Here is a 15,321-nt window from a genome sequence, read left to right as displayed (position 1 = left end):
GAGTGAGTGAGAGAGAGAGAGAAAGAAAGAAAGAGAGGGGGAGGGAGACAGAAAGAAGAGAGAGTATAAGCAAGCTTCTTATGGACTGTAGGGCATTGCAATACATAAGTTGGTAAGGAAATGTTCCACTTTTAAAAACATAATGAAGCCAAAAGAATTTACAAAAAATAGTTTCTAGAACATCAACAGTACTTTGTAGGTGGAGAAAAAAAAAAGAACTGTCAGGTGGAATGAGTAAAGGAGTTAAGATCCAATGTGTTATAAGGAGAAACAGAAAAAGGAAAGAGATAAGAGAGCTGACCGATAAAGTGAGATTGTATTTAAGATTACATATGCAATTGAGATTTTTTTGTTTTCATTTCCCTGCAAAATTACACTTCTTGCCGTTTATCTTTACCAATGACATCTAAACTAAAATGATTTATGGCACAAAATTAGCAACACTCCTTTAAAAGATACTGGGATAAAGAAAAAGTGAAATTAGGTTTTGAGTTCCTAAAGAGACATGTCTGTGAATTAGATTCTCAATGAAACATCAGTTGATTTATTTCATGCTATGACTTCAGATGTACCCTGTAAATACAAAATGACTTCTGAGATAAAACTGGATGTTACAACCCCTCTCCTCACACTCAAACTGCCAATCGTGAGTACATTTAACAGCATCCTATTTTCAGGACAGACATCTTCTATATTAGACACTGCATCTGGATGGTGAGGTTATGTCCTATCCACAGAGCCTCTGCAGAGAAACAAAATCAATTTCCTCGCGCTGCGTATGCGTTCGATTGTGCCTCAAGTGTAAGATTGAAGTGTATTGTTCATGTATACGATGCCAAGGTTATGGACCGTCTCCCCATAACAGCTAAAGTGGTTTCCTTATGGTGCATTCAGCGTGATTTGTTACCTAGAGTCAGCTGATAAGCTTTGGTGGTTTCCTTGCCTGGAGAAGTGCTTCTAAATCTGTTTTGAATATCAGCTGAAAAACTGGATGAACTCATAACCTCTCTGTTTTGAGCAGGACATTGATGTGGTGTTAATTCAATGCTAATAAGATTAAAACATAATGCAGATTGTCTCCTGTGAAATGAGGCTGGTGAAAATCCTTTGAGGAGACTTCTTATTGAGCAGCAGTGGACCATGGCCTCCTCACAGTGCAGAGGAGAAGGAGACGGGTTACTCACGAGAGGGGTTGGGGAAATTGAATTAATATTGCCACCAGTCAAACTCTGAAGGGAAAAAAGGCTTACTGAAATCTATTAATGGTGTTAGTCCATGACTTGACTTTTATGCTCTTCCCAGTGCTTGGCGCTGTCAGATGGCACATGGCAGGATTAATCCCTCAGCATGGGTAATCCCCCAAAGACATCTGGATAAAAAAAAAGTTGATTCCTAGCTTTGTGAAGGACACGTCCTACATCCACGTACTAACACTGTAAATGACAATGACAAAACACAGTTGAGAAATCCAATATAACATCAGTACTGGACACAATGCTGAACCATTTAGAGAGTATGTTTGTTTTTTTTTTAACTATAGCAAAACAAATGTCATGACAGGAAATCCAGTGAGATCATCCTCAGTGAAGCCTGTCAGGGTGGAGAGGAAAGACGACGAGAGGAGAAGACAATCCACACACACAGACACACATACACTAAAGCAGAGGGAAGAGCTCCAGAGACAAGCATTAATCCCCACAGATTTAGTGTAGCAGAACAATTGCTTTTGTCACCCTGGATAATCAGCACAGAACACAGTTTATGAATTACAGTACACCCAGAAAAACGTAGACACAGAGACAAAGCGTGTGTGTGTGTGAGTGAGTGAGTGAGTGAGTGAAAATGCATGTATGTCAGTGCAAGAGCGGGAGCACAAAAAAAAAAAAAAAAAATTGGAACAATGACGTCTACCTGTTCAAAAGCCTTGGCTGCGAATCTAGGAAAGATTAATCAGAGTCATTCAGACAGCGTTTATCACATTCTCTGCAGGGAAATGAGAGGCGATTTATTTCTATAACTTGGCCTACATATATGGAGAACTATCACTCATATTCACTTCAGCCTCCATTATCCACTCAGTAATGAGTATGTCTGCCCAGTGGACACAATACTGTCTAATCCATAATTGTTTACATTCTGGTGTTTGCTCTCAGCCAACTAAATCAAGGGCCACTCCAATAAAATGACTACAACAATGCATTACTAAGTGACGATGTAATCGTCCTCTTAAATCATCCTTTATTCATGCAGTGCAATTAAACCAAAGAGGAGTTAGCAGTTGTATTACTTAAACAGGTACATGCACTTTAAGGTTCATTAATTATCCTTCTTTTTAGTAAAATAAAATAAAAAATACTATTCAGTAATCATGTTTAATTGTTGTTTTTGTAATTTACCAAAGAGACTGGTGTATAATCAGCACTTTGAATTATTTTTTCACAATTTGCTCTTCCCTTCACAAGAGGCATACTGTGAGTTGTACTCACAACAAGGACCTCACTTAATGTCACTTACTTTTTGGGCATTTGTTCTTTTACTTGGCCATTGATGACATGCAACAAAAGCCCCAAGGTGGAGCTGAACTGGGGACATTGCAGTAACATGGCATGCAATTTCTTGCAACGGGAAAGAAGTGTGATCAAGACTAAGATTCTGCAGTGACATCATTATTTTTGGATATGTTTAGTCATAAACCAAAGTACTGAACAAATAAAATTTTAACTTTATGGTGGCAGTAGATGAAAGACCAGTGGATCTCCGAAGTCAGTAGGCTTCATCCTCTGAGGATCATGAATGTCTGTACAGAATGTCACAGCAACCCAGCAGATAGTTGTTGAGATTTCAGTCTGGACTTAAGTTTTGTACTGACTGACCATCAGACAGACATTGCCATGTTTAGAGCCAAATGCCACTTGCATGGCTAAATATTGGCAAAAAAAAACAAAATGTGAGCCTTAACATGATCTAAGAGACAAATACACCCCCCTTGAATTACAAGCAAAAGTTAATGTTGCAGGAAAATGAGGAGACAGGTTTCAGGGCCTGGTGTGGTTTGGTTGCACCATGTGTCTTTAGACCCCCTCAGCGGGCAGCAGCCATCAGCTGTCCAGGATGCTGCTAAACACCCTGGAAACTGATAATCACTGACTCATTTTCAGGCTGCTCACTGAGAGCCTGCTGGTAATTGAATTGGAGGAGTGGGCACAAGTGTAGTGGGCTCTGAAGGACCATAGCTGAAGGCAATCAGCTGTGACAGACAGTGAGAGAGAGACAGGGAGGGAGGGGGAGAGAGAGAGAGAGAGAGACAGGTTCCATAATGAAATGTTCACACGTCTGGTGTGCTGTTTTTTTTTGTTTTTTTTTTCGTCAGCACCTTGAGCATCACTCCAATCACTTTTGCCCAGTTAGTTGAGATGAAGTTAGTCAGGACACTGTGTCCTATGACAGGGCAGCATTTGCATGCATGGCACGTCAATAATGAAAAAAGGGGGTGGCAAAACAAAACACATGCTTGAAATACCTCACTGAAAGACCCTGCCTGTCAATTACCCTTCACAGTCACATTGGCCACAACAAACTCCCCCCGTTGGCTGACAGGTGGCAAGGCAAATGCATTTTGCAAAAGCTTGAAAGGCTCAGCGCTCAATACCACTTTTCAAAAAAATAAAAAATAAAAATGGCCAACCATCCAGATCTCTGCATGAAAAGAGGGTAAAATACATACCAATAACAAAACAGGGGAGCCTGAGCCAGCATCTAGCAGAGCTTGAAAAGAATCATTTCAGTGGCAGATTTTGGAAGGCAGACTGGAGTGCAGTATTGACTTGTGTGACCTCAAACACAAAAACACAAGCAGCAGGTACCAACTCTACTAGCTAGTAAATTCCCTCTCTTTGACAGGTTTAATCTGGTCTTATTTATTCTTTATAGAGGTTATTGATTGTTTGCAGATTTCTTTTGCAGTTCTTGGAACAATTTTCAAAATTGACCATTTTTTCAGCTGCTGCTTTAATCAAGGGCAGATCGAGGGGTAAAGAGACCTGTGGGTACAACATCTTTGTAAGCCGCCTACACTTTACTGGTCCTGTTACTGCTACTCAATAAAATATAACTGTTATCAATCCATCATTCACAATCAAAAACTGGCAATCTGTTGACCATATCAAAAATAGCCGTCATTTTTAGCTTTGCAAGCAGTATGGTGATGACACTGCAAATCAGTTAATTCACTCACTTCAATCCTGACATCTACTGGATGGATGGCTATTAAGTTTGTACAGACATTCATGGTGTCCAGAGGATGAATCCCAATGACTTTGGTGATCCTCTGACTTTCCCCTTAGTTTTCTCTCTCCCTCCACTTTTAGTTTTGTTTTACACATCTGCAAATTGTACATGATAATATGTTAAAGCCCCTATCTGCAGTCAAGAGCACAGGAGCATCTTTGTCTTAATTACGTGGTTGTATTCCAGTGCCATCCATTTAAATAAGTGTACACAGCCTTCAATTTGAAATTTGAAAATATAGAAGAGTAATTTATAAAAAAAAAAATCAAACAGCTGATGCAGACAAAATGTGCATTTTAGTCTTAATTTGACTCTGTCTGGGCTCATGTCATTTTAAATGGCTGTTATAGTTTGTTGTTGTCACACTAAATGAGCGTGTTCTCTGGAGCAGTCACTGGCACAAAAACCCATAAATGTTATGGACCTGTTTCACATTGTGCTATCAGTTATTTATTGAGATACAGGTACTACATTTAAACACACAGTTTAAATTTATGACATCTGCCCCTGTGTTCTGACACGTCTGACCAGCAGGCATGTCGGTAATCAAGGCAGTTGTAAGTTACATTCACTGGTATGAGCAGAAACATGAAAATGCTGTGAGTTATTGCTGTGTACCTAGAAACCGCAGACCTGGAAAACTACTTTAGTGATTTTCCTGCCTTTATAATAACCCCTGTATAGTCACAATTCAACAGCCGTGGACATAAAACAAAACGTGTACCCGCAACACATAATTGCTTTATGAAAGGTACACAGAGATACACAACAGAAAATCTTAAACATATGCCTTCACACCAGGACACAAAACACAATGTAAACATTACTTGAATCTAGGAATGCAGAGAAACATGAACACATGCAGCCTTGGGACACACATCAGTTCAGTAGGAAACAAGAAAAAGAACACAGAGAAGGTTAGGGGCAGTGAATGAGGAAGAAGAACAAAATTAAAAGGGAAACAAGAATCAGAGTCTACAGTCTGGTGAGCCTGTAATGACCATAGAAACATGCAAGAAAACTAAATTGTGAGATAGAAGAAATGGGAAAACTATGATAGCTATGATACCGTTAGTGAGATAGAAAAAAAAAAAACAGTTAGGTATCAAACTAATTTATGCCTGCACTCAGTTATTGAGATAAATGCTGTCTTTTCTAGGTCTCATAGGCTGAGGTACCCTGCAAGTATTTTATGAATTTAACATATTAAAATTTGTACTCACTATAATAAACTACATACCCAATTTATATCACCATTGTGATATAAACGTAATATTCTGTGAATGTATCTGTATTGTGGACCACTAGTAAAATTAATCTCAAAGTAAAGCTGAAGCTGACAGAAATTGACTCATCTGTTTAAAATGCACTGTATCATATCATTAAATAAAGTCTTGGACAAGGGCTGATGTTAATCCAGTTAATAGGATTCACCATCTGGAAACGATCAAGATTTGCCACCAAATTTCATGAGTATGTCAACATCTCAGGCTGGAGCAAACAGCAGACTGACTGATCGATGTTGCCTCCCCAAGAGCCAAGCCAGAGACACACAGAGAGAGAGAGAGAAACTGAGGTGAGAGGGGTGAAAATGGACTGACATTTCTGCTGTGTGACCTCTTTTCTGTTTCCTTTTTCTTTAGGGGAATAGGGTTCAGAGGGCTGGGTGAGAGGCACTAGCATGGAGCACATTGTCCCCTTCTGTCTCTTTACTCTGGAAGGCAGACAGAGGAAGAGGAGATGGAGGGCAAGGAAAGACAAACTGAGGGAGAATAACAGCTGAGAGGTTAAAGTTGAGATTCACTTCCTCTGATACATGCTCTCATGTGTATGTGTGTGTTAGTGTATCTCCATCATAATGAAACATTTCAATGTAAGTGAGTTCAACTGGAGGTCAGCGTTGTATAGAAACCATCTTAAGACCAAAGGTGACTGCAGATGTTACCAGAGCTTTTTAATGTGCTGACACTCCTGCAGGTTTCACCCTCCAGGCAAGAGGACAAACACACACAAATATGACTTTTAATAAGAAATAAAATGGTCTGTTGTGTTGTAATACTGGGTTCCACCCACCACTGTCAGTGTAGGTATAGAGAAGTAATTAATCCACGATTCATGACAAGCACTGATATACTAAAATTAAGTTACAGAGCCTTTCAAGTCTCTTAACTATCATTTAAAGTTAGCAGACTTTGCTGGATTCCTGCCAAATGCTAATTGTGCCACAGCTTTTCTTGGTCCAGAAAACACCTTAAAACAGGTGGTCTAGTGTACAATGTATTTGGACTGATGTGTTTCATGTGCACATCCTAGGATTCATTTCCACCTGTTATTGCCGTGTGATCTTTATCAGGATAAAGACATCCACAAGTCTTTGCAATTATACAGCTGATATTAACTTATGTTTTTCCTTATCCATGTACATACACACATATATCACATGTTAAAGCCAAATGTAACTGAGTTCTAGTGATAATTATCTGCTCAAAGCTCTCTTTTACCTACTGTGGTAAGTAGGTAAGTAGTTTTTGCTGCTGTTGGTTGGTTAAGACTTTGTTGTCCTAGATTTATTTCAGAGGGGAAATTACAGTAAAAAAGAATAACTGGCTCTCAAGTGCAATTCAAACTTGAATCTCTGCTAAACAACAAGATAAAGCTGGTTAGGTTAGTCCACATCATTACAGTCCTCAGTGCCTCGAGCACTTATGATCAGTTAGTCACTAGCATGATCTGATCCTTTCTGCCAGTCAGTCTGCCTTAACTTGAACGGATGGTGTTTAAGTTAATGCTGTAAGTTACTCTGGATAAGACAGCCTGCCAAATGCTGTGACTGTAAATGTAAATGTTGGCTGGAATATCTCCATATATCAACCCCATGAATAAATCCCTTGAAAACCCATGATAATCACTCTTATGATTTTAATGAATAATTAATCTTGATTTAATGAAGAATTAAGGATAGATAGAAAAAAATATATTTGATGTGTTTCAGTGTATGCACTGGAGTGCTCTGACTGTTCACACAGAATTATTTGCATTTCAACATATATTTCAGTTCATGATCTTTAATAAACAGAAAGATGCATGCTTTAATCCCAAATATCTCAAGTGTTGCACATACAGTAGCCACGATACAGAGCCATAAATCATTCACACGCCAACCCCCTGCAGCATATGCACATCATGAACTCATGTCTCTCCTGCCATTATGCAAAGCGAAATAAGTCTTAACTGATATGATAGCAGGCCAGCTCACCACTAATCTTGACCTTAAAACAAGGAAAGGTTAAGAACAGACCTGGATCTAAATCACCATGGACAAATTACTTCCTTAACCGCTCTCATAAATCCAAGATAAGGGGTCAATGACATCACATCTAGGTGCTATCTTTCAGTTATACTCTCATCGCCCATTCTAATTAGTAGCACTAACAATATCGGCCACATTTCTCACTAGTGCCCAAATCAATATCCGCTCATCTGCATTGATCATCGTTTTTCACAAGCTGTTGGCTCCAAAATAAATGCTCTATAAATCAGAGCTCAGTAACAATGAGCTGTGAAAGAGGGCAGAGACGCATTAATATTTAGAAGACACACACAGAAAGAAGGCCGCACACATATACAGCATTTACAGACACAAGTGAACACAAGTAAGCACCCAATGTGCAGACACCCTCCCCTCCCCCTTCCAACATACATCTACTTGCACACAAAATCCTGCACCACAGCCAACGACAATGTACGTGAGAGGTCCTGCGTGGTTGTCTGGGAGACAGAGCAGTGCATTGATCTTAGAGGAGCAGTCATCAAAAGAAGCTGGTCTTTGATAAGGATATTAATCATACTCAGGCACAGCTATGCTAATGAATACAACACAACCAAACACTCCAGCTCTCATCAATACTTCATCAATTGGAAGAGCCTAATGAGTCCGCAAAGATGACAAGACGCATGGAGAGTAAGCTGACATGTTTTGTTATGTGTAATAGGGTGCGTTTTAAGACAGCACTGGAACTGGTTGTTTTTACTGCTCAAACAAATGCACAGTGTTTACTGTATCAAACAGTTTATAGTCTTGTAAACTGACAAGAAGACAACAAAAGCGGATTATATAACACAGCCTTAGATGCATTAGTGCCAATGATGTTCTGAAAGGCCCACAAAAAAAAACCCCAGCCATTTCACCATCATTACATAATGCATATTACTCAAATCTTTAATGATCCCTGTGCCACTGTAGATAAACAAACAAACAAAATTTCATACGCCAACCATAACCTTTAACTATGGAAACATAATAACACTGAGGTAAAGCCAGTGGTGGTCTTAGTCTAATAACCAGACTGAATTGGCAATTTGACAATAACACACATAGCTGCATCTATCTCATTCATGTCTGTTAATAATTCTATTGTTTTTTTCATGAATGTAGTTGAGCTGCTAGCAAGATATGCAGGGAAATTACATCAACAATCAGTGAGCAGAACACCAGAACTATATAATATTGCTGAACAAATTACAGATGTAGGCAGCGATTCAGAGGTCTGGAACCAGGCTGTTGTGATGTAAAAGCTCCCACTGCCAATAGTGGTATATATGTTAATTATAACGGCTAGCTTTAGTGCTAGCCTGGCTTCCTCCATCGGCCACAAGAGCCTGGACATTTTGAGTCTCATCAGCCAGCTGACCAGTGGTGATAGATGGTGGTCTTTACAAAACTAGCTGGCAGCAGCAACAGGTATTTGTGGTAAGCTGCTCCAGTGATGTAAACCCCCAGCAGGCATCTTTATGACAGATTTTTTTTATTTCTTTATGACAGAATTTTATCTGATGAAGGAGGATGTGAAAATATACTTGAAAATCAGCAAAGAGGCCTTTTAAAGAAATGTATATCCATGGTTAAATAGACACATTTTAAGCAATTTATTTCCTTCTATTAATTAGATAATGCTTGGTCATTTATCTTTATGGAGAAAGTTTCTCAAGTGGTGCAGTCAGTGAAAAAGTTATATAAGATGCAGGTAGAGAGGTATATCACTCCTATGTGACTGAATTTGCATTTTAATGAGTATAATGTCATAAGGAAAAAACTGTTTTAATTGACTGTGAGACATTGCTAGAGGCAAAATATATAATATGTAAATATATATCATATTTTTAATGGGCTTTTTAAGATTTTTTTTTTAAGATTGCATATTGAACATTTTCTACAGCATTTTATTTTTTTATTCTAGTTTCTAGACTTACTACGATAAAGGCTATTAAAGCACTTGGTCCATATTATCCAATTATTCTAAGCACATCATTATGAATAACGAATCCAAAAGACAAAAAGTCTTGTGAGAGATCTTTACAAACTACAAGCTATGCTGGGATTGCACTAGGGCAACTGAGGTTAGTTTTCTTTCCTTATTTTTCTTTCTTGTGACTCTTTCACAATGCAAATAAAGACGCGAACTAGAGTCTAGATGGAACGGTAATGAAAAACTGAGGTTTCACAGCTGTTGCCTCTCTCTCACAAAACACCCTGCCTGCTTGATCCCCGACCAGACGACAGTTTGTAATACAGGTTCGACCGAATATGACAAATGGTCAAAGTTATTATCACTCAGAGGTCAAAATCAATTTGTTTAACAACCTAGGGAACAAAATCCCTCACAGGTCCTATTGCCTAAATGTCTCTGATTTAGCGAAAGCCTCATCACCGTGCGCCCGCCTGCCTGCCTGCCTGTCCCTCATTTGCGGGATTTGAGTTAAGCTTTTTAGCCCTGCTATAGAGTGAGCACAGGGCTCTAAGGACGGCAGTGTTGGTTGGTGGCTTGGTAACGTGCTTGGGTGGTTAAACCTTTTTTTGTCCAGTTGGTCATAAGGAGCAGCACAGCCCTCAGGTCCACTTTTGAGGATTTTAGACTCTTATCTTGTTTGTACCAAAGCAAGTTTAGACCAAAATATGTCCCTTGCAACTCTGCCTTGCTGCAGCCTGCTTTTGAAATAACTAAAAAGTGAGATGCAATAAATAGATGTCCTATTGTGCGTTTCCTCCTCCATCCCTAATTTTCGCCCTCTCCTCTCAGCCCAGTCTCCATTTCCTTTCTCCTCTGACTTACTGTTGTCATTAAAGCAACTTCCATTTTCCAGGAGGAAAGAGGAGAGCTGCACTTCAAAAAGCTATTCACCTGGTATTTCATTGCCCATTGTCGAAGGGGGATTATGGATTTTTATTGAGGCCGGATTATTGTCAGATAAACAAAACACTCAAAAGGCCACAGCGGGCAAGGCAGCTTATATGTGGCACAGGTAGGGCATACTGCTAATGAACACAAATGTGCGATCTGACATACATATACGTGCGCACGCACACACACACACAAAAACCAAAACACACAAACACAGTATTTCTCAGAGTGCAGCACACTAGGGCTAAAGCTCAGAAGTTATCAGTAAATTAAACATGAGGGTGCAGATGATATGAGATTCTCCGCAAGGAGAACAAAGCAGAACACATTCTCAACAGCACAAAACTAAGCCCTGAGGCACCTAGACAGGAGGACAAGAAGTCAAGGAAAACATTGTCTGTGGGAACTGGCTTTCATCTTATTTAGTCAGATGAGTTGAAATTGTTGCACAGCATACAGTCAGGAGACTTTTCCACATATTCCAGAGCAAGTTGGTGAAAGAAAGAGTGCAGTAACTTTAAATATATAGATGGTGCCTGTAAATCTAAAATCACGGTCAGTATATGAACTGGATAACCCTAAAAGAATACATCCATGCATTTATGTATATGAAGATATACAACAATATTTTTCTTCCTTTATACATGACCAAATGCATGAGGAGTGTGTGTGTGTGTGTGTGTGTGTGTGTGTGTGTGTGTGTTTATGACGTAAACCAAGAGCAGAGACCAGAATGTCAGGCAGGTTTACATTAGTCAGCAGATGTAGTGGGCCACATCATTAGTCACTCTGACACCCACTTCTGGCCCCTGCTTTATTGATGAGGCCAAGCTCAACAACTACCCCCCTCTTAACACACACACACAGACATAGACACAGAAACACACACACACACACACCCTCCTCTTCCTAGAATCCTACTGTAAAAGCAACAGGAGACCAGTTTAGCATCTCAGGTCTCACTCCAGTGAGAAGAGACAAGCACTGTGTGAGAGGGATGGGCTGCGCATTCACAAAATTATGAGACAGCGGAGCAGAGGATGCAGTACACAGCAGCTGTCCACCTGTCCACAGACCAAACAATCGATCCAGAATCAAACATCTGCTCAACACCAGATCTTCTGGGCAGGTTGTGAATGGCAGGGCACGATGACAGGGTGCCAAGTGTGTCACAGCAATGAGCTCAGAGCCATTTATGGCCTCCATGACTCCATGACATTTAGCACGATGCTGCAATTTGTCAGGCTCTCTCTCTCTGACTCACACATCCACAACAGGGGACGCTCATAAAACACATTACCATTAGGTCTAATAGTGCTGCACCACAGAATTGCATGTGTGTGAGTACACATCTTTCTACGGTTGTGTGGACAAATTTGTTTGGAACTATTGCTGTGGGTTGAGAGTGGTTATGAGGTTAAGATTAGAATACGGTTTAGGTTTGGGTTAGGGTACGAGGCTAGGAAATGCATTATGTCAATGAGTGTCCTCACAACTATAGAAAGGCCAACGTGCGTGCGTGTGCAGTATAAAATCAATGATGTATGTGTGGTCCCCCCCCCCCCCGCTTCCATAAAATGACTGGTGGAAATATACGACGACATAAAAATGAGGAAAAACAGGTTGGGAGACGTAACAAAAGCATGTATCGAAATGCTCGACATGCTCACCTTGTAAAACTCGATCAAAGCCAATTCGTGACTTTGTAAAAGTGAAACAATAACAGCAGCTCTGGGCGGCAGGTTAATTAGGCATTCAGCAAATGATGGAAACACGTATGCCTTTTAATATTGTGTGTTAATAATAATAATTATCTCTGCCTGTTACCCAAACGCACTGAGCTACTTGCTTGCCTCTCAAAAGTGAGAGTATTTCAGTATTCTGCATCAGAGCTTTTATACCAAGAGGCACTTAATTTTCAAGGCCAGCAACTAGTGTAACTAACACAGAGTGAGTGAAGGAGGAGGAGGAGGAGAGCTCTCAAAATGCAAAGTCACTGTTTCAGTTCATTTTGAAGTGAAGGAGCAGGCTGAGTAACCACAGGGCAAACAAGAGAGGAAAATAATGGTATAATCTCTGTTTCTGTTTTCTATCCAACATTAAAATGCTTTCAACTTTCCCTTTTTTCTACTTCTACAATCTCCTATGTCTCTCCCTCTCTCTCTCTCCCTCTCTCTCTGTGTCCCTCTTATCGGTGATGTATAAAGGGCATGCAATGGCGCAGCTATTATTGAGAGAGAACATCTTGATGGCTGGTCTTCCCCCTTAAGAATACCGTTGGTTGTGAACGGTAGTCAGTGGACAGTCTGCTGAAAACTGCCATTTCTCTGTAGTTTCTTATCATTATACATAAAGTTTGTAAAGTGTGTCTTGGAAAAGGGTGTCACTGACTTCTGAAGCAATTGTAGGTTTTTGGGCCACGGAGTCAGACATACATTTCAACTCAAATCATAATCAAACATTTACTCACACATAACAGACCCAACTGCAAATACACATTCACACACACTCACATACACAGACGTGCACTTACACACACACACACACACACACACACACACACACACACAGCACTCGCAACCAGATAAAAGAGGTGTCTGCTCTGCTCTTACCCAAGTGTTGTCATAGTAACGATGGTGTACCAGAAGGAGGCTGGGATGCTGGTGAATTTACTGGAGCTTGAACCCTTCTCGGCGTAGAACATAACAGTAGCAAAGATAATTATGGCCATAGTGAGGGAGAAAAGCAGGAAGCCCAGCTCAGAAGCACAGCTCTTCAGCGTGTAGCCCAGGATGCGCAGGCCCTGCGAGTGACGGGAGAACTTAAAGATACGGAACACGCGGAAAACACGGAGTGTCACAAAAGCGCCACTCACATCCTCGTTGTCAGTCATCACTAGGCCGATGTAGTAGGGCAAGATGGCCACTACATCAATGATGCTCATGACGGACCTCATGAATCGGTAGCGGCTGGGTGCAGCAAACAAGCGCATCAGGTACTCCACGGTGAAAATCATAACGCAGGCCGTGTCCATGCAGAAAAAGGCCACGGTGTAGCGCTCACCACATGGCACTTCCTTCTGGTTGGGTGCAGAGCCGCAGGGTACCGTCTCCACCACGTTGGTGATGACAGAGACAGCAATGAAGAAGCCAGTGACGTAGTAGAAGACAAGAGCCATGGTGGAAGTGTGGGGGTTCTCGAAGGCCCGCCACATGGTCTCCCTGAAGGTCATGTTGGGTAATTTAGCATCCTTGTTGTCCTCCTTGGTCATCCATCAGGCGCTCTGCATTCTCCCTCTTCCTGTCCTTGTACTCTTCATAGCAACAGTCACCGATGATCTCTGGGACTATGCCAAAGAATGCCAGCTCCTCATCATAAGACGAGATGCACTCATAGCGTGGGTAGTGGAGCTTGCCGGTACGGTAGAAGTTGAGCACGCTGCGGAACACGTCAGGGTCCCGGTCGAAGAAGTACTCTTTGGTCTCCTCATTGTAGAAGAACTCCTTCTCTGAGCTGCCCAGCAGGGTGTCTGGGTAGCGGTCCAGAGTGTTCCTCCAGGTCTGGAAGCGTCGTCCACTGACGTTAAGGATGATTAGCTCATCCTGCCTCTTGCTCTTCTCAGTGGGCGCCACTGGCATGGGCAAATTGGCCACAGGCATCCAGCCGATGGCTGCCGCCCGGGCAAAGGGAAGCCATGCCGCTACTCCCGCCGCCATGCTGTGTCCGGCTTGGGGCGTAGGGGGGAACAAATCCAGCACCTTCACAACCAGCTTGACTTCAGCTCATTCACCATCTAAAGGGAAAAGAGGGACAGGAAGCACAGGGGTGCTATTACGATCATGGTCAGAGAAGAAAGTGATGAGGAAAAAAAAACAGATAAGACAGAAGGAAGGTGAGCTAATGAGAAAAATGAATGGACGTAACAATCAAGACAAAAATGAACAATGCAGCTCATATTCTAACCAGGCAGTCTGGCTGAGACAGCAAAAAAAAAAAAAGTATATTTAAGGGAAATAAAATTTAACATCACACTTTAGAGTGGGAAACCTTTACACTGTGCAATATGAAATATATTTCTATTTGATATAGTGAGCTTTAATGTGATTACAGGGACATTCTGCAATTTCCAATAAGCATCATCTTCCCTATAATTACTTTAAGGCTATATTTCTCAGGTCCCCTCTATTGAGTTACAGTTAAGAAGCAGTCTTCTCAAGACCTCAGTTCACTGCATTTTACAGTTTAAAAACTGAAGGCAGGCAAGCAATGAAACTGCATTAGAAAACAGCCTATGGTGGTAGATTTTTGTTAAGCTCTCTTCTATTAATAGGCAAATTTACAAGGCTATAATCTTCTTAAGAGAGAGACACAGCAAGAGATTCAAAACCTGTTGAGTTCCAGTCAGACAAACTGTGGATGCATCTTTATTTTAGCATTTCGAGATTAACGAAGCTAGTTCATGCTTATTCAAATCAAAATCAGGACTGAATTTACCCGATTCTAAACAAGCATTTTCTTTTACCACTCTGGATGGCAAATTGGCCACTGAGCCTCAAGACGGAAAGAGCAAAAGCGACACAATTAGCTGAACAGGATGGGAACTAAATGCAGCTCATATTAGCGTATTTATCCTACAACTCACCGATTCAAAATTCTCCATCCAAAAAACACGACCCTCTTCCGGAGCAGTTTAGTTACAAGTCGTAGGTTGGTTATTTCTGAAAGCGTGTCTGGAAAAAGACAACAACAACAAAAAAAACATAGCAGGACAGAAGTTATTTAGCGAAGAGAAGAAAGAGAAGAAACCACGTTAGACAAACGCTACTGCTGAGGTGAAAGCGGAAAAGTACCGGAG

General features: G+C 40.9%; 1 protein-coding gene across 1 annotated transcript in view; it reads right to left on the bottom strand.

Moving 5' to 3' along the window:
• LOC108877923 (potassium voltage-gated channel subfamily D member 3-like) overlaps positions 1-15,321 on the bottom strand; it is an 89,981-nt gene that overhangs the window by 74,141 nt on the left and 519 nt on the right. Inside the window, 3 exon segments of the mRNA XM_018668173.2 lie at positions 13,079-13,732; positions 13,734-14,259; positions 15,109-15,196. Of these exon segments, the coding sequence (XP_018523689.1) occupies positions 13,079-13,732; positions 13,734-14,182 (1,103 nt within the window). The 5' untranslated portion in view covers positions 14,183-14,259; positions 15,109-15,196.

This window comes from Lates calcarifer, linkage group LG6 (genome assembly GCF_001640805.2).
Source record: "Lates calcarifer isolate ASB-BC8 linkage group LG6, TLL_Latcal_v3, whole genome shotgun sequence".
Taxonomy (NCBI): domain Eukaryota; kingdom Metazoa; phylum Chordata; class Actinopteri; family Centropomidae; genus Lates; species Lates calcarifer.
This window is presented reverse-complemented; position numbering and strand designations above follow the sequence as displayed.